At 38.4% G+C, this 19,043-nt stretch overlaps 3 protein-coding genes across 4 annotated transcripts in view; 1 reads left to right on the top strand and 2 right to left on the bottom strand.

The window, feature by feature from the left end:
• Window positions 1-16,723, bottom strand: part of LOC148168580 (uncharacterized) — a 28,709-nt gene extending 11,986 nt beyond the window's left edge. Inside the window, exons 1-2 of one of the 2 annotated variants that reach the window (XM_088046151.1) lie at window positions 16,615-16,723; window positions 1,607-1,772 (exon numbers count right to left, since the gene is read on the bottom strand). In XM_088046151.1, the coding sequence (XP_087902277.1) occupies window positions 1,607-1,762 (156 nt within the window). In that variant the 5' untranslated portion in view covers window positions 1,763-1,772; window positions 16,615-16,723. Of the gene's footprint in view, window positions 1-1,606; window positions 1,773-2,077; window positions 2,247-16,614 lie in introns of those variants that run through there. The other variant, XM_088046152.1, reaches the window with a different exon arrangement.
• LOC148168581 (uncharacterized) lies at window positions 5,360-9,733 on the bottom strand. Its single transcript, XM_088046216.1, has 2 exons — window positions 5,841-9,733; window positions 5,360-5,612 (listed from the first exon to the last, which is right to left on the bottom strand). The coding sequence occupies exons 1-2, from the start codon at window positions 9,731-9,733 to the stop codon at window positions 5,360-5,362; spliced, it is 4,146 nt and encodes a 1,381-aa protein (XP_087902342.1).
• Window positions 16,724-16,776: 53 nt separating the features above from the next.
• CSN5 (COP9 signalosome subunit 5) lies at window positions 16,777-18,714 on the top strand. The gene is made up of 4 exons (XM_088046153.1): window positions 16,777-16,856; window positions 17,379-17,493; window positions 17,540-17,720; window positions 17,771-18,714. The coding sequence occupies exons 3-4, from the start codon at window positions 17,560-17,562 to the stop codon at window positions 18,642-18,644; spliced, it is 1,035 nt and encodes a 344-aa protein (XP_087902279.1). The 5' UTR covers window positions 16,777-16,856; window positions 17,379-17,493; window positions 17,540-17,559; the 3' UTR covers window positions 18,645-18,714.
• The last annotated feature ends 329 nt before the right edge of the window (window positions 18,715-19,043 follow it).

Below are 19,043 nucleotides of genomic sequence, written 5' to 3'. Positions count from 1 at the left end.
TGTGAATTTGCGGTGAAAGCGACCCTCGTGTAAAAATAAAGCATCCTCGCTTCCCTCCTTAGGGCCGGAAACGTGACAGACCATAAACTCATCAACGAAATAAATGCCTCGACAAAGAACCTGCCTTTTGGGCGTTGTAGAGTGTATATAAAAATAATTACACCGCGACAGCCGTGCCATCATTGTTAGTGTTTATGATGCGAGGCAAAAGAGCAAATCATGCGTTTTACCGGTTGCAGAGTGCAGAGAATTTGCTGCTGTCAAGAGCATGTGCTTCGCGACCTTGGCCACGGACAGTAACCTAACCTAACCCTCGTGTATCGGTCCCCCATTTAATTATCAGTCTCGATGGCAGCGAGGAAAAATATCCTATCATGTTGCTGAAAATTAACGCGAATTTTATGGATTTTTAATGAGGAGGATTGGGCCTCGGCTTGTTTATTTACCGAAAATAAAAGTCAATTTGCGTCCTTTGATTCCAGTGCAGTTTCATCCAAAGTTATTAGACAGAAAACGACAGCATGATGGAGTTGCAATTTCAGTTTGTTCTGAACACGGAGGGGCCCAGAGGTTCCACAGAAGTGAATTACATTCTTTGATTTAGCAGCTGAAGTGGCGTCTGTTAGCCCATATCGTCGGGCTATTTTCGCCAAGTGATTAGTGGTAAATAAATCCGTTAACACCAACATAGTTACAAATGTTTACGAACGAAGCGTTTACACTTTCAAAAGAATTTCAGGAATTTTACGAACCGCGGGAGCAAAAATATTTAAGAATTCTTAAAATTTCACACCACCTCGAACTCCCGAAGTTGCGAAAGAGGACTATTTATCACCCAGAGTGGGCTAAATAAAACTCCATAGAACGAAAAATGTAGATTGTGCAGAATAAACCGCGAGATGTTTTTAATAAATAAAATCGTAAAATCTAAGCACGGCCGGTTTCTGTCTTTCCTCATTGCAAACATTCTTTTTTTACAGTAAGAATAACAGAAAATTCTGCACATTCTCGCAAAGTAGTTACATAAGTTGTAAAGAGTTCCAGTTTGAGGCCACGAGGAGCAAAAATAAATCTGCACGTCTCAAATAGTGATCTATCGTTATCTCCATTATAAATAAACAAAATTTCTTCCCCTCGCTCCACTTGATATTTGACTTATTGATCTCAATAAAGACATTCGGCGTCTTAATCGCTCTCAAGACATCTCATCCGTTTAAACTTAAAGAAACCAGATATGGTCGCGATAAGCATCTGGAAGCAACCACTGTGAGACCAACGCCGGTGCTTGGAATCTTGTTTATCCAAACAGCCAAACTAAACATACTCGAAATGCAACAATTCGCAGAGAGGCTCAATTGATAAACCGCAATTTTAATAACAATTAACTGCGTCTGTCTCGAGAATTCTAAACGTTCCAACGGTCGTTTTCATAATTAAGTTTAATTTCCCACATGAGTTGCATGTAGATTGTAGACTCTTAAATTACAATGTTCTGCCACAATTCAAAACAAACAATTTAGGAAATTACAAGCGACGCCTTTTATTATAATTGTGCACTTTTAACCGCGCCTCTAATTGTTTTGCACGATAGAAATGAAGTCCTTACCGCATATTCGATTTCCGTATGTATGGCACCATTCGTGGTGACTTTAGCATCGATTTCTGCTATTTTTTCAACTTTGCCTTCGCCTTCAACGGCTACTTCTTCGTCCTTTTTCGGGGTTGTGATGTCCACTGACCTCTTCGACTGCCTAGCACCCATGGTATTGTATCTACAACAAACAACCGACTTAGTTACACAGATAAACTGAAAGTACCGTAAACCTTTACTAAAAATGTTTGAGTTGTGATAGTCTGATAGTACGCGAAGATTCTTTCCCGGGAAAACAAACGTGATTCACTTCAAATGAATCATTGGTATAATTCCTTCATAGAAATCTGTCTTTGCAGCGAAAATAATCGGACTAATGACTCACTTTTTGTGTCTTAAAATCAGGAATCCACAAGTAAAAAATGTGTATATGGCAATTTGACATGTGTCACCATAAAATGGCAGTGGCTTACTCGAAATTTTTACCTTTGGGTACTGCCCTTCGTTGCTCAACCTTGATATAACCGGGCGCTTCGATCGGCCACCATTCACGATAGCGAAAAAACTACCAGCATGCGATAAGTACCGGCTCGGACACAACCACAATTAACTGCACCGGTGGTTCACAAATGACTGCAGCGACTTCATCGAAGTTGGTACTGAAGGGGGAACGAACTATGTCAATACAAGTACGCCAGTACCAACCAAGGTCACAACTTAGGAAAATCGGTGATAAATCTGTCATTAGACTGACTAAACCCTATAAAATTATGCTGATTGTGATTCCACGGAAAACTATTGCTAAACTTGAGTCAACATCGTGTGGAAACTCGATGAGGAAGTTAGACACCAAAAACCGATAGTTTATCTTTACATTTTCCAAATACTTGTCCTTTGAGAAACATGTCAACCTTGATGAATAAACATGACAATGGTACTGACCGGAAGTACCAAAGATACAGTATCAAATTTTCCGAATGCCGGCACATACAAACATTACGCGCCTTTTTAGGCTGGTTAACGTATTTATTCTACATTTGCATTGAGGTTGTGGTACTGTCTTGTATAGCCAACCAGACACAGGTGAATTATTATGAATATCGTGTAATTGAATTATTGATGATGGACAAGATTTATTATACGGCATTCGACGTACATGTTGACAGGTAAAAAATTAACCACAATTCATATCTTTGAGGCGTCTTCATCTGACGAATTCGAACAAGAATAAAGAATTCCGAGTCATCCTTATCGCATCGACTGTTTGCTTTCGTTATTCCTCGAATGTAAATACATAGACGATATTTTGGAAACCTCGCCTATATTGTAGCTATTAAAGTCATGATCTGATAAGATGCATCCCAGCTCTTGCACAAAAATAAACAACAAAAGTCAATAAACCGAGCTGAGAATTTGTCAGATATGAAGGTTTTATTGTTCGGTACTGTAAAATATCACTGAAGAATCACAATTTCTATAGTTGGGCGAAAAAAAATGCATAACCAAGAAGCACGACATTGTGGTAAAAATGTGAAAGTTTGGATGCTGCATTTAAATGGACAGTAGCTGAAGTAGGCAACGAATTCGTCTCACTTGAGCCGCGGTTATTAGTTCTGGAACGAACGGAATATGTTTCAAACGAGTTGAAGCAATCCGTGTGTTCTGTGGTTCATTATAATTTTTCGTTTATTCGTTCAGACTATAATCCGTTCGACTTGCCAGTAATTGTAGGTTACGCTTGTATGCAACTGAGAATAACAAAGAATACAACTATCAAAATTAAAAACATAAGTAATAAAAAAGAACAATGCTAAATGTATTTGGATATAACAATAAAGAGCCATATGTGACAATAAAACTGCAGTTTGATAGAGCAGGGCAAGTTCGAGCATTGACTATCCTCAGCACCTTCAAGGCGATTCTTTGTATATATTATTCCAGCATTTGAAACCTTTTTATCGTAAAATTTCAGTTACGAAACCAAAACAACTTAATCCGCATGAATGTGAACTACTACATCGCCCAGTGTGGTCTTTAAACAAACGAAGCATTGTCTAAAATTTTTGTTATAGATTATCAACAAGGTCATTCATTTAATCAACAGTTTACTCACTGCAATTAACATATCGTTTGTCGATTATTTTGGAAAGGCATGACTCACCAAAGGCGGAACTCTCGAACTTGACTTTTTAGTTTCACGAAGAGAAATAAATACACAATAAAACAAGGAATTAGAAAGACAAATAAAACTTCCAAGGTAAAAACGGAATTATAACCAAATGAACCTCAAGAATGATTGGCATCCCCCAGGGTCGAACGTTAGGTTCAGTAGTATTTCCAGATAAACACATGAAACACGACTTCGGCACGAACCGTGCATAATAATCAAAACATGCAATTAACTTTAAAAATAATAAACAGTCAGATCAAGCCTATTGCTAATCGATCTGGGCTATTATAACTGGGTCTAAATCAATAAAGCAGTACCAATGCATACAATGATAAGACTAGTAAACATTTTTTGGCTTGGTATTTGTCAAATATTATTCAGACAAAAAAATAGGCCAATAGTGATTCACTGAAGTTCTTGCCAAGCACAAAGACACCTAAGTGCAAATTTACAGGCTGTAAACAAAGACGTGTTTTAATAGGATGGTATTAAATGACACCGAAACCTCAACTGCCAGGGTAATTACTCCACAATAAGGATGATATAGCCAGACATCAGCCTACGACGCAAGTTTTTCTTCACAAAAAAAAAAACAGGTACAACAGATCACGAATGACCTCAAACATCTGCACGACGCGCTGATCTCGCTTTTTCTACACAGGAACAATAAGATTTGTATTTGTATTAACGTACAAACTGCTGTTCACGTTGCTAATTTGTTGCCACTTTTTTATAAACAAACTGCACAACGGAACTTCGCCGTTTAACAATAGCAACTAATGATTCTCTACCATTTTCAAATTAAGACTTCTCGGCTCTAATGACGTAGCCAAAAACGCCATCACATGCACAACATGTGTGTGGTTGAGCTGAAAGGATCGCAGAGTCGTCGACCATTATCTTCGAGGCCAATTTAAACCAATAAAGTGAAGATCGCGGTTTTACCATCAAAAATGTTGTTTGTGGTAAAAAGATTCGATGGGTATTTAAACTCGCATTCATCTTGTTGCGTGTCAGAGTGCGTGCTTCTTCATTTTTGACAAGTCGGCTCGAAGAAACGTGTTTTTGGGATTTGTAATCGCGGGTTTGAAGCGTTTACCAAACCCGGTTCGATTAAGGTAAGCTCGAAGGACCATATGAATTGAGATTTATTTTAACTATATAGTTTATTACTAACTATTTACACCGTCGACTAAGTACTTAAAACATCTGCCCTTGTTAGATGATTCAGAGGGAATGAATAACTCTGTTCGGGAAGAACCCAGGTAAACCCTGGTCGGGACCTTTTCCCTTTGTTGGACCTTTACCCGAATTCTCCCGAACAGAGGACAAATCTTCGGAACATGCCGCCCCCTTGAAGTATAACTGATACTTCAACCTTATGGGTTGGCTTACAAATGTACGATTAATAAAACTACCGACTAAACAAATAGGAGACCATAATTACAAATAATATCCAAGTAAAGATAAAAGATGGAAACTGAACGATAAAATATATACAAGGTATAAACCACTTAGCCTACACTATAAAATCATGATTCAAAAGGCAAAAAAAAAATATGAAAAATATGAATCGCAAAGTTTTTTTTATCTCTGCACTAGGGTTCGGTGGGTAAAACGCACACTTTCTTTACGGATCTCTTGACGATCCCACTTGAAGTTTTGACAGACACAACTCGCACAACACTGTCACTTCCTGGGTAAACGTTGGTAATGCGTCCGAGTCTCCATTGAAGTGGCGGTAGGTTCTCTTCGACCAGAACGACCAGCTGCCCGATGGCGACGTTGTTCTGAGTAGTCTGCTGACCCTTGGGACGCTGTTGCAATTGCTGCAGATACTCTCGATGCCATCTGGACCAGAAATGCTGCTGGAGTTACAGAATTCTCTGCCAGCGAGAGAGTCGATTTATCTTGATTTCCTGAAGGTTTGGTTCGATGGGGTTCATCAAGGCTTCGCCAATTAAAAAGTGGCCAGGCGTCAGAGCTTGCAAGTCATTTGGGTCTTGGGATAAAGGATGGATAGGACGCGAATTCAAACAAGCCTCAATGCGCGTTAAAAGCCTATAAAATTCTTCATACGTTAATGATGCATCGCCTATCACCCTGCGCATGTGCTGCTTTACACTGCGAACTGCACGCTCCCATAACCCGCCAAAATGAGGGGATCGCGCTGGAATAAAGTGACATTTGGTCGCGGTTATTTTACAATGGTTATTTATTTCGTCCTGGAACTGTGCCGACATCAACAATTCGCGCTCGGCTCCGACAAAATTTGTGCCATTATCTGAGTATAGGTCTCGAATATGACCTCTGCGCGAGGAAAATCTTTTCAAAGCTGCTAAAAAACTTTCGGTTGTTAGATCTCCTACTAGCTCGAGATGAACCGCTTTAGTTGAAAAGCAAACAAATAGCGCGATGTAGGCTTTGACCCTTTTTGGCCTTCTAGTTTTACCGTCTCGAATTAAGAACGGTCCGGCGTAATCGACTCCGGATACGTAAAAAGGGCGCAATGGTTGAACCCGATTTTCCGGAAGATTACCCATTTTTTGATTCAGCCGCACCGGGCTCGCTCGTACGCATTTTATGCATTTGTGAATTATGGAGCGTACCGTGTTTCTACCTGAGAGCGGCCAATATTTTTGGCGAACGGCAGCCAAAGTTGCGTCGTTTCCTGCATGTAACTGAGTTTCATGCGTTTCTCGTATTATCGCCTTGGAGATGTGATGATTGGCTGGTAGCAGAATTGGGAATTTCTGATTATACGAAATCGGCGCGTTTTTTAAGCGACCACCCACTCGGAGGAGTCCGCTGTCGTCGAAGAATGGGTCCAGAGCCGCGAATTTTGTCCGTTTGTTATTTTTACCGATAGCCTGAATTTCGTTGCAGAATGCCCGTTGTTGGACATGTTTTATGATCTTTGCCGTTGCAGACTCTAGTTCGTCCACAGTGAGGCTACTTGAATTGGCGCGGATTTTGTTTCGCGTGGCTTGTATAAATCTTAAGCAATATGCAACTACCCTTTGCAATTTGCGAAACGATGAGAATTTAGAGATTACCGGCAGTTCCTCCGGTTGGACCTGTACTACATTTACGACCGAAGTGGCTCTTTGTTCTTGCCAAATATCGTCCCCGACTGAGTTGGATGTTTCAACTAATGTGGGCCATTGATCAGAGGTTTGGTTAAGCCAATGTGGTCCATGCCACCATAGGTCGAGCTGGCGCAATTTTTGCGGCGTGCTACCGCGAGATACAATGTCCGCTGGATTGTCCGCAGATCTGACAAGTCGCCACTCGTTAGATTCACTTTTGTTTTGAATTTGGGCCACCCGATTTGCTATGTATTGTTTCCAGGTTTCTGGTTTACTGTTCAGCCGTGATAATACGATTGTCGAGTCAGTCCAAAAGTATCGTTTTGTTATATGTACGTTTAGAATGCCGATTATTTTAGTGACGAGTTGGACGGACAGTACCGCCGCGTTTAGTTCTAAACTTGGCAATGTTATCAATTTTCTGGGTGCTACCCGTGATTTGGCGCTAAGGAGAGTCACTGAAACGGTTCCATCATTATGGATGACTCTTAAATAAATAGCCGCACCGTATGCCTTTGACGAGGCATCTGCAAAAGAGTGAAGTTCGATTGCGGTTACTGTTGTTGTTGGTATTACCTTACGCGGTATGCCATAGTCCTTTAAGTGATTTAGAGTATTTACAAATTCAACGTACGCGTTTTGTATCTCGATTGGTACCGGTTCATCCCAGTTTAATTTTAAGTTCCAAAGTCCTTGCAAGAGGTCTTGCTGTATTGTGGGGCCGGTCATTAAGTCGTCATTTAGACTAATCCCATTTGAAGATTTATATGAGGCGTTAAACACCACCCGAATTTTGGGGCCTTCCGGCGTTTGTTTAAACACCGCGTGGTGTGGCAGGTAAAGGCTGTTGGGAAAAACCAGGTTCTTTTTGGAAATCGACACCATGTGGCCGAGGGTCCGATATTCCTTTATGCATTCTTCGTAAGCGGTTTTACGTTTAGGGTTTTTATTGCAGTTTCCTTTCAAACTAAATGTGCCGCCGTCCCTTTGGTCAGGGGTCCGATATTCCTTTACTTGGAACCGACCGGATGGGGTTCTAAATGTAATTTTCTCGCAATTTACATGACAAGATACATGCACATGAAGGTTTGGCTGTTGATGATTACTGGAAACCACTTGACCGCCTACAATGTAACCTAACCTTGTATTTTGAAAATGTGGCTGATTTCCGTCTATTTGAATTGGGTTTCCGATTAACAACTGCCAGTACAACTGGGCTCCGATTAACATGTCGACTTCGCGGGAGATGTTGAATTCTGGGTCTGCAAGTGTTATGTTGTCGGGAAAACTAATTTCGCTCTTGTTAATCGTTTTTGACGGCAGGGGAGATGTAATTTTTTGTAATATCAGACACGAGAGATTTGTTGCGAAATCGCTTACTCGAGATTTAATTGTGATCAATGTTTTTCCAAGTGTGGCCTTTCTTGCATTGCTAATCCCATTGATAAACTCCGCGTTCCCTTCTGCTGCGACGCCAAGTCTTTTGCATAGATTTGCAGTTATTAGATTGACTTGTGAACCCATATCTAATAATGCGCGACATTGTTCGATTTTTCCGTTTGAACCGTAAACGAAAATACTAGCTGTAGACAAAAGAATTTGATTTTTTGATTGAACTGTGTTTGCGGAGGGGCCGGCTTCGTCTTGGTGTAATAGTGTGTGATGGCGCTTATTACATATTCTACAGGTTGCGGTGATTCGGCAATCTTTAACGAAGTGATTTGCTCTGAGGCAATTGAGGCAAAGGTTTAAACTGTCGCGTGATATGTTTAATCTTTCATTTGTCGACATTGCTAAGAACCTTGGGCATTGACTTATGTTGTGCCCCTCTTTACAAATTATGCAAGTGATTTTGGTAACCGCGTTTGCGATTCGACCGAGTTGCTTATTTCCGCGGGACTGCCTATTTGAGGCCGCTGGAACTGGTTTTGGATTGGTTTTGGGCAGATTTTCTTTACCTCGCTGATTAAGTCGTTCTACTTCCTGCAATATTTGATGGCGCTTGACTAAGAAGTTTTTGAATTCTTGGAATGTTGGCGGTTCCTTGCCTAACGCGATCTGCCATTCCCGCCTTGTCGCATAATCTAATTTTTCTATCAAAATGCCAACTAGGAGAGTATCCCACTGGTCGACGGGTTGCTTTAGCACCTTTAGCGCCGCGAGATTATTATTTAGGGTGTCCATCAACTCCCGGAGTTCTGGTGCCGACGGTTTTAGAATAGCATCGATATTTAAAATGTTAGACACGTGCTCTTGAATTATCAAGCGTTTGTTGTCATACCGGTTTTTTAATAATTCTATTGCGCTTTCGTAATTCGCTGCCGTTACCGTCAATGATTCTATAGAACGAAGTGCTTCGTCCTTTAAGCAATCCCGTAAATAGTAGAACTTCCTAATATCCGTCATATGAATGTTTTCGTGGACGAGTGCCTTGTAAAGTTCGAAAAACGCCGTCCATTCGCTATGTTTGCCTGAAAATGTTGGAAGTTCTAAAGGTTTTAGCACTGACTCAGGGATTTCTGGCCCACTTTTGGTAATGTTTATTATCGTACCCGTATTTTGATTTAGATTATTGGCTTGACTTACGCTCAAAATGGTTTTAATACCGCTAACTATTTGGTGGAATTTGGTTTCCACCAGTTCGCGCTCCGTGCTATGTTCTTCCTCCAAAGCGGCTTCATCCTCGGCCGTTTGATACTCCGCGATTTCAATTTGAGTTTGTACGGACTTATAGCTTTTGAACAGCTCCGTTACCTCCGTAAGACGCGAATCAAATTCTAAGGGATCATTCCCTTGTTTAAAGTTTTTGACTGCGGTTTGGCACCTTGTGATTTGGCCTTTGATGACTTTGCGTTGTGTTTTCAAGTCGGCTAATTCCGTCATTTCGGAGGTTATTGTTGCGATTTAGGCAATGATGAGCAATTTGCTCAGGGTGATAGTGAATTATTTGACACAACGCTGCTTGTTTGATTTTTGTACATATAAGGGAAAGTAAGGGACTGACCTTAGACCTTCTAGATGTTCGAGTGCTAGAACTATGGACTTGGCGACGGACTCTTGATTTTTGGCTTTCGCGACACTTGCGAGTTGATGATCTTCTCGGAGATGCTTCTGTTGATCTCGTGATTTTCGCAATTTTACACTTCACTGATGCACTGAATTGCTGGATCTGGTATCCGGCTCGAAGTTGACCAAAATGTTTTTGGGATTTGTAATCGCGGGTTTGAAGCGTTTACCAAACCCGGTTCGATTAAGGTAAGCTCGAAGGACCATATGAATTGAGATTTATTTTAACTATATAGTTTATTACTAACTATTTACACCGTCGACTAAGTACTTAAAACATCTGCCCTTGTTAGATGATTCAGAGGGAATGAATAACTCTGTTCGGGAAGAACCCAGGTAAACCCTGGTCGGGACCTTTTCCCTTTGTTGGACCTTTACCCGAATTCTCCCGAACAGAGGACAAATCTTCGGAACAAAACGTATCATTATACTCTGGCGTTTGAAAATTACCACACAATGGTCCTTCAATTTGACCCTCGAAACAAGTTGGAAGCTAAAGGGGTCGTCTAAAATATTTGTCGTTAAAATCTCTGAAGACAACTTTAACTGTCTGAACGGCTATTACAGACGACCCAAACTGCTTACTAAGCACTAATTGAAATGATACAAGAACTTACTAGGAAGGGTAATAAAGTTTTTATTATCCCGCAATATCGATTAACAGAAACATTCAGAGATTTCCTGAAGGCGTTACTGCAAATTGACACCAATGGTTTTATAGACTTTAACTATTATTTAGAAGAGGTGGATATTTAAAACATGCTCTTGTTTAAAACCTCCTGAAAAACTGAATCGTGACTTGAAATCTTTTTCTTGGTTGCCAATAGCGGAAGTAACAAATCCTAAGACCAATTTCCTGTTACTCATTGAATTTAAATAATTTTGAAACGTTTTGTCATATAACAGAATTCTGATGAGAACTCAATCATCAGATTACCAAGCAATTCCTTTCAGAGCTTGACCTTTTCAAATGAGCTAATTAATCTGCCAGGTGCACCATCCAAACACCAAAAAATAGAAATTTCAATCAGCTTTTTATTGTTTCGTAGTACTCTATCAATTACGTCCGATTTAACCATGAAGGTGAAACACTATCCAGAGGTTGAAATGATAAACATCGTAAACAGGTGAATTTCCATTCCTCCCTGCCAATAAACCTGGACGGAATGTGATTCTAATAAACTCGGGAAACATCTCTAACTTTTGCTGATTTCACTGAATCCTTTGATGAACCACCTTTACAAACGAGCCAAGACCTAATAAAATATAACCGGATCATTATAAAGAGCGTGGTTTGAACTAAATCCGTAAAATATGCTCGTCGATTTGAAATGTTATTTAAGTTGTATGTTCATCGAGGAGCATGAAGGAAGAAAGGGAAATTACTTCCATTAGGAGCGTTTATTTCAAGCAGATTTACGTGCGATAGCGAATCGAAAGATAAAAAGCGAGTAAATTGAAACATTTGTTGCTCATTAATTCCCAATGAGACAATTAAACCGGTGAGTGGATAAAGGTGTCATGACGCAGTTTTTCAAAAATGCGTTTTCCCAGTATTTACAGTCCAATTTATGTTGAGGTAAATAAAATCAATAAAATCATATTCTCTTAATTTGGTAAAAAAAATGATCTTAGCACCATTTGACTGAAATAAAACGGCCTTGCATTTGTACAAAATATTGGCAGCATTGTTAGCAGTCGAGAACTGTTGTGCCCAAAAGGACAAAGTTGAACCTCAAACTGTTGAGACTTTGTGACATACAGAGCTACCAACTGATTTCAAATTCCTAAGTCTGCTTTTGAAATAGGTAGAAAGGCAGATTACTGAAAATACAAACACAAATTCCACGGTTTAACGATCTTATCTCTATTATACTTCTAAGTGTTCAGGTAGCACTACCACTGGGCATTTCAGTAATATTTGACGTTTACGACCATAAACAAAATCATTTTGCATGCTTTAAAACCGCGTGTGTGCCTATCGAGAGGCATGCAATTATTATTGTTCAATTTTAATAGACATCGTTTATTGGGACATTCAATAAAAGATTTGTGGAAGTAATAGAACTCTAATGGAAATCTATTGCGTCTTGTTCAATGAGTTGTAGAACTTTTCATGTTTGCCAACGGGAAGTAACCAAACAATTACCCAACGGGCCGCTTGACAATCAATCTTTTCTTTTTTGCGCATTTTTATTCCGAGTAAACAAACAAAACCCACATGGTAAAAGATTCAATTTTAAAGTCATCACTTTGGGCGTTTTCAATGAACAATGGACGCATTTAGCAAACCGCAGCTAGATTTGTGCGACTTCGGTGATGAAGCGTCTCCATTTATCACTTAGCACGACCGACAAGGCTCCTATTCAACCTCTTATCCTTATATTCTGTTTATGAAAGAAAAACCTCATTCTCTTGTCTCTTGTGTAACGAATCCGGTTAAAAATATTCGAAAAATGTTGTTTTAGAAAAATGATGACAAAACTTCCTCTCCTTATCCGGCCAAATTGACTACTTATCATGACATTGGAACGACACATACTCAACCATTTCCGGGACAATGGGTGACGCCCACGTACCTTGTTTGAAAAATGTTCTTTGACAACACTTGTTTTGTGCTTTTAACTTGCATTGGCAACCGGAGAGGTATGATTGTTTTGTTGTAATTTAGTTCCTTAATGTCATGCTCAAGTAAATGTCAGATCTATTATCGTGTGCATGTGACTTTTACTCTTCAAGTCGCTGCAGATTGCTTTCTTATCGCGTTCAATGAAGATACTGGAACAAAACCGGTCCAATAAGGGGTCATTTCGATTTTTCATTAAGCCGATAGATAAGTATACATGCGTTATTATAAAAATGCAACAGGTCACGCTTAGTAAATAGTGGGACGTGAAGCAATTCTGTATCAATAAAGACAGACAATCAATGTTATCAATTCGCATTCTTCATGTCGACTTGGAATGGCTACAAGGCGAAGATTATGGAGTTAAAAGGCTAATTTACCTCGGTTTATATGGGATTCAACTCGATAAATTAGAAGACAGTTTCTACAAAGCACGGAAGATATAGTTTTACGACACAATCGGAATAAAAACAGGAAATTGTTACATTCTTTGACCGATAACGAGAATCCCCGCCCAAATTTTCCCCGACAATAAATCATCGTAACGAGAGTTGAAAATAAATAAGAAAACCATGTGGAAAGCTCCCAAATGTTCCTAAACTAATCACATCAAGAATTCCGTTATTGCAGCTGCCGACACGTCAAGGATCCCATTCAAATTTTTGCTTTAATAACGGACTTCTGCATCATTTCGTCCTTTTTCTCCCCACAGGCTGATTTATCTATATTCATGCATAACCGCCTGGTCTCAGAAATAATCTCCAGAATATCAATATCTTCACGATTTATGGAGCTACAGATTATAAAACACAAAGTTACAAATGTGACTACAAATTTTTCGATTTATTGTCTCCTTGTTCGTCTGGAGAGTGATAAATGGATTCCCAGCGAGTGACGTTTACTGAAAGAAACTTCATCTTGAGTTTGCGATCGGATGAAATTGAAATTTATTCAAATTTCCGGTAGGAATACGATTAAACTTCTTGCATTATCAGCCTTAAATTTTCCGTACTTGAAAATTCCAATCATTGAGGATTTTGTTTTGCAGTTGCACAGTTACCACCTGCCTCAATCTTTCTTGCATGCACTGTTTCGTCTAGAGCACAAAATCAATAATAACCCCCCAACATACGGAAAGAAACACCACTGTCTTATTACATTAATTATCTCAATTTGGAAAGTAAAGACAGATATATTCTCGCCAAAAACAGAGCAAAGCAAGATTAATGAAGGAAGCTGAACGAAATGTGCAGCTGATGAAATCGCTTAAAGCAGACATTTCCACACCTAATAGAACCACAAATTGAAACAAGTTACCCGGTGCATGCCAGGAATGAAAGTAAAACAAGATCAATTTTATTGAAAGTAAAAACGCTAGATTTAAATGACAGACTTGAAATTTTATTCACTTGCTGTGGTAAATGGTAGCGATAAATTCTCAATGACTCGCTACGCGTGTGGTATGAAATAGTTGCCGGACGGTTTTGCATGGCTCATTTTGTGACATATTAAGGGGAATTATGCATAAGTTTCACACTAGTGGTCACGGTAAATATGTGAAAAAATTTCTATTTGAATAAGTCAACCGCAGAGTTAAAAGAATAATTTACTGGAAGAGGAAGAATGATGTAATGTGGTAACATGTGATACGAAGACCCCCAACGGGAGCATTATTTATATCAACATTTTTTTCTTCATGTCAAGTCTTTATATTCTGGGAAAGACGCATCACATACTCATGTTAGAATAAACAAAAACTGGTGCTACGAAATGATTAATTTTTATTTGGAAATTTATCGAATTATTCCAGCGGATTTTATCTTACATTTTCAAGGAACTCATTTACTAACCATCATAAAAGGTATCTCAACACTTCAATCTTGTCTACCAAATGTCGATCAAATTCATTACTCTGAGAAACGATAACGTCCCTTCTTTTATAGTTTCCCAGAACCGCAACTTGTTGGGGTTTTAAAAACGAGCAAAGTTTTGCAATTTTATATGTACAGTCGACTCCCTCTAAGTCGACACTCCTCTAAGTCGAATTTTCCTCTAACTGGAATTATTTGAATAGCAACAGCACTTGCATAGCATTTTACATGCAAAAATCATCCTCGAACATAACTCGAATGTCGTAAATCGAACTCCCTTTAACTCGAACATAATTTTTGGACGTGCCACACCAGAAACAGTGTTAATTACTTCCTCTAAGTCGAAAATAACAAATATTTTGTTGCATAAACAAAGTTTTCCGAAAAACTATGGGAATATAATATAAACTTAAAACTTTATTCAGCAGACAAAACAATATTTATTTGCTTTAACTTTTTAATACTCGAAAAATTCGAAGTTGTTTTTATTGCCAGCACAATGTCGAAGAGACCGCTTCACACGTTAACGTGAAAAAACAATTTAAATATATTAAGAATAGCTTTGGAAATGAACCAAAATACTGAACCATATTTTTCCAAATTACACGATACTGAAAAATATTTAGAGCAAGGCTACCACCAAAAACAGTGTAAACAAACTAAAATTTCAGATTTTTTCAAAAACGCATAAATAAATAATTAATACCTAATTAATTAATACCTTTAGATAATAAACTAATCGTTATTAAAAAACAAATAAATGCTCCTCTTTTATTCTCACTCCCTTAAACTCGAACTTTCTGTAAGTCGAACTTCTTTCAGTGGCAAGTGACAATTCGACTTGGAGGGAGTTGACTGTATTTAACAGCAACAATGGCTGGTAAATATCACAGAAAAGGCAATTTTTTCGGAGAAACTCCAAATTTGCTGAAGATAGCAGTGTCATCGGCTTGTAAAAAAAGGCCACCACACGCCGATGATTATGCCAAAGCCGTTGGTTTGACCACTGCCGGTAGTAACAATGAATTGGAAATTACCCATTTAAACAAAAAATTTTAAGTTATGATTTCCGCATAGTGGAACAATATCCTTGTAATTTTTCCGTCCTGAAGTAAAATAGCATGCATTCTCATAATTCATAAATCACTCAACAATATTAATTATGCCTTGTATTAAAACTCGATCAACTCAAATCTGTTCGAAAACTTGGAAACTTATAATTTATAAATGGCCCAACTTTCAACACTTTACTGCGCGTGAAACTTAACATTCTTGCCACTCTCACAGAACTCGCAGCAGGTGACCAAACCAAGCACTGACCTCTAAAATTGAAACAATTAAAAAACAGATCTATTTTAATCGATTCTACATGCAGATTCTTTGTTAGGAAAAGAAGCTGAGGTAATCATAACGAAACCAAAGTGCTATAATTAGATAACGATAAACGCAGGGAAAGAATTCATGTTTCAATACAACAAACACAAGAATGCGGCCTTGATTTAAATTTTTTACAAGCGCGTATTATATTGCATGAAGATAATAAACAACCAATTGCGTTTAAAAATATTGGAATGAATAACAAATATTGTGATAACAACGAGACATATATTTAATATAATTATAAAAACAAGGAGAAATTATCAAGAAGCGTCGAGACAAAATAACAACTGTTTTTCTAGATCACCCTTGTAACCTTCACATAAGGGATGAATCAAAGATCATGGTCTAGAATTTAGGGACTTTCGTGCGTTTGCAGACATGTGGGAGCCACAACCAACACCCCATTTTCACCTGTTTTGTGGGGGTTAACGAATTTACACCCTCTTAAATTAAGCAAGTCACCATTAATACTCTAAAAATCCCACCCTGTATCGTCATTAGTAATTCCCTGGTAACAAAGAAACAAATTCTCACTAACAAAGCCAACTGAAATTAACACGAAAAAAAAAACGGTTTTCCCCACCAAATTGAGAAAAATATCCAATAAAACACTTTTAAAACGTTTTTAGCGCGTTTGCATCACCTTACATTGTCCCCAAATTCAAAAAATGTCGATGTCCAACAGGAGCCGGCACGCATCTTTCTGAATTTAACGGCGTGAATTAAGAAAACTACTGCTTTTTCGGGCGAAATAATTCGCGCAAAATGTTTAGAACGGCGTAATAAAGGCGATTTCATTGACGAGTTTTTTTAAATCTTACCTTATTCTCCTATATTCCTATTTAAACGAGCACAAATCTTCACAACAGAACGTTACCACACAACTTGTTACAAACTTTTCTTTAACTAAAACGCGCATAATCTCGAATCAAAATGGCGCTTACCCCCCCAACGTGAACAAAATTCAATCACCTCATTGGTCGGTTTGATTTAAGACGCTTTAGAATTGCCAACTGCTAAAAAACTACCCTAATAAAACTGTCAGGGTGTGGTTGACTTACAGGTAATGTTTACGACCTTTTGCAATAGGGTTATTTTGTTGAACCTCTAATTAACAGTCATAAGCTTAAACAGATTATTTGAGGCTTTATTTACGGCTTACATTACAAAAACAGCAGGCGTGGTTTCGGAAATTATGGAAATTGAGTTTGTATCCTGGGTTTTTTATGCATTTTGATGGTTATTGATCATTATTGGTAATTGATAACAATAATTTAGAAATTTAGAGAGGTCATGTTTGCATTGATGGGCAATTAATTCTTCGGTGTGGAATTAAGTGAACCGGTATTGTCCAAGTTTTCGTAAAAAATTTAAATGACTCACTTCTTTCAATTTCCTCGGGTTGGCAATCATCATTTTGTTAACCCGCCAATTTTAAATTGTTTCAACCCCAATTTGAATCGCAATGATTTTAAACTGATATAAATTCAATATACAGTTAGTACCATTTAATAAAATTGAAACCAGTCATTTATACATCAAGTTTATACCAACAATAATTTAAAAATCTTCTAAAATTCTTCAGTGCCGACTACGATGTTCCAATTGTCACAGACAGCGCCCTCTATACGTACTGTCATTCTAACATCTGCCAAATAATTAAGGATTTTTTTTTATTAAAATCATATACCAAAAATAAGGTAAGACTTTTCGACATAAAGAAGTTGCAACAATAATATTCTTTAGAGAGCATACCGAAATACAAAATGTCAAAACCGGGCACCTCTGCGGATACCCAAAAGCAAGTAGCCCTAAAGACATGGGAAATGGCCAACAAAGTTGAAATGGTGAGTTCAGTGGATGAGATTTATCGCTACGACAAGAAGCAGCAGCAAGACATCCTAGCAGCCAAGCCCTGGGAGAAAGAGTAACCCGTAAGGAGTCCTAACCTCACTTTATATAATTTTGACTTTATAGCCCTCATTTCTTCAAAGACATCAAAATCTCCGCTTTGGCTCTTCTAAAAATGGTCATGCACGCCCGCTCAGGCGGCACCCTCGAAGTCATGGGTCTAATTCTGGGAAAAGTTGATGGCAATACAATGTTTGTGATGGATTCTTTTGCTTTACCTGTTGAAGGAACAGAAACTCGCGTGAACGCTCAAGCTCAAGCTTATGAATACATGAGTTCGTACATCGAAGCCGCCAAGTTAGTAGGACGACAGGAAAACGCAATTGGATGGTACCATAGTCATCCTGGTTATGGTTGCTGGCTCTCTGGAATTGATGTAGGAACCCAAATGTTGAACCAGAACTTCCAGGAACCTTTTGTGGCGATTGTTATTGATCCCGTGCGTACAATTTCGGCGGGTAAAGTATGTCTAGGCGCTTTCCGCACGTATCCCAAGGGATACAAACCAGCAAATGAAGAACCCTCAGAGTACCAGACCATCCCATTGAATAAAATTGAGGATTTTGGGGTACATTGCAAGCAGTACTACTCATTGGAAGTGTCTTATTTCAAGTCGTCACTTGATAGACGGTTGTTAGATTCGTTATGGAACAAATATTGGGTCAATACTTTGAGCTCTTCAAGTTTGTTAACAAACGCTGATTACACTACTGGACAAATTTTTGATTTGTCTGAGAAATTAGAACAATCAGAGGCTGCGATCGGTCGTGGAGGTTTTATAGTTGGAGGAACGGATCCACATGAGAAAAGAACTGAAGACAAGCTATTGAAGGCTACTAAGGACAGTTGCAAAACAACCATTGAGATCATTCATGGGTTGATGGCGCAGATGATTAAAGACAGACTTTTTAATAGCACTTCTCTCAACACTTCTAATTAATTTGTTTTATTTTGTAATGCTTAAGAGTGATTGTATGGGATTGTAATAAATATTTATTTATAGAAAAAAGGATTCTGTTAATTATTTGAACCGTAATGTTGATACTAAATAATTACTTCTTATTTCATTACGGAAGGGCTAAAAAGTAATGAAAAGTTGTACTTTAATTATTTTTGTGGCATTTTTTGTTTCGGCTCTTATTAATAGGTGGAATGGAGAAGAAAATAATCGCACAATTCGCTTCCAAGGTGAACATACATCAAATATTTTCTTAGGATATTTACTTTGCTCTTGCCCATATTGACAAATTGTTTTAGCAAATCTAATTCCTTCCGCAAAGACATATAAAGTGGCTTTTTATTATCAATGATGAATGAATAGAAATAAAAGAAAAATCGC

Source organism: Gnatocerus cornutus, chromosome 9, assembly GCF_029298725.1.
Source record: "Gnatocerus cornutus isolate USDA-ARS CGAHR chromosome 9, icGnaCorn1.1, whole genome shotgun sequence".
NCBI lineage: Eukaryota > Metazoa > Arthropoda > Insecta > Coleoptera > Tenebrionidae > Gnatocerus > Gnatocerus cornutus.
Note: the sequence above shows the minus strand (reverse complement) of the source record. Positions and strands in the feature narration are given on the sequence as shown.

Bases quoted from the DNA above. Each gene is read 5' to 3' on its own strand.
- CSN5 (XM_088046153.1), top strand. From the start codon at position 17,560: ATGTCAAAACCGGGCACCTCTGCGGATACCCAAAAGCAAGTAGCCCTA. The intron at 17,721-17,770 runs GTAACCCGTAAG...TTGACTTTATAG, and splicing joins GCCAAGCCCTGGGAGAAAGA to CCCTCATTTCTTCAAAGACA.
- LOC148168581 (XM_088046216.1), bottom strand. From the start codon at position 9,733: ATGACGGAATTAGCCGACTTGAAAACACAACGCAAAGTCATCAAAGGC. The intron at 5,613-5,840 runs GTATGAAGAATT...TTTCTGGTCCAG, and splicing joins ATAGGCGATGCATCATTAAC to ATGGCATCGAGAGTATCTGC.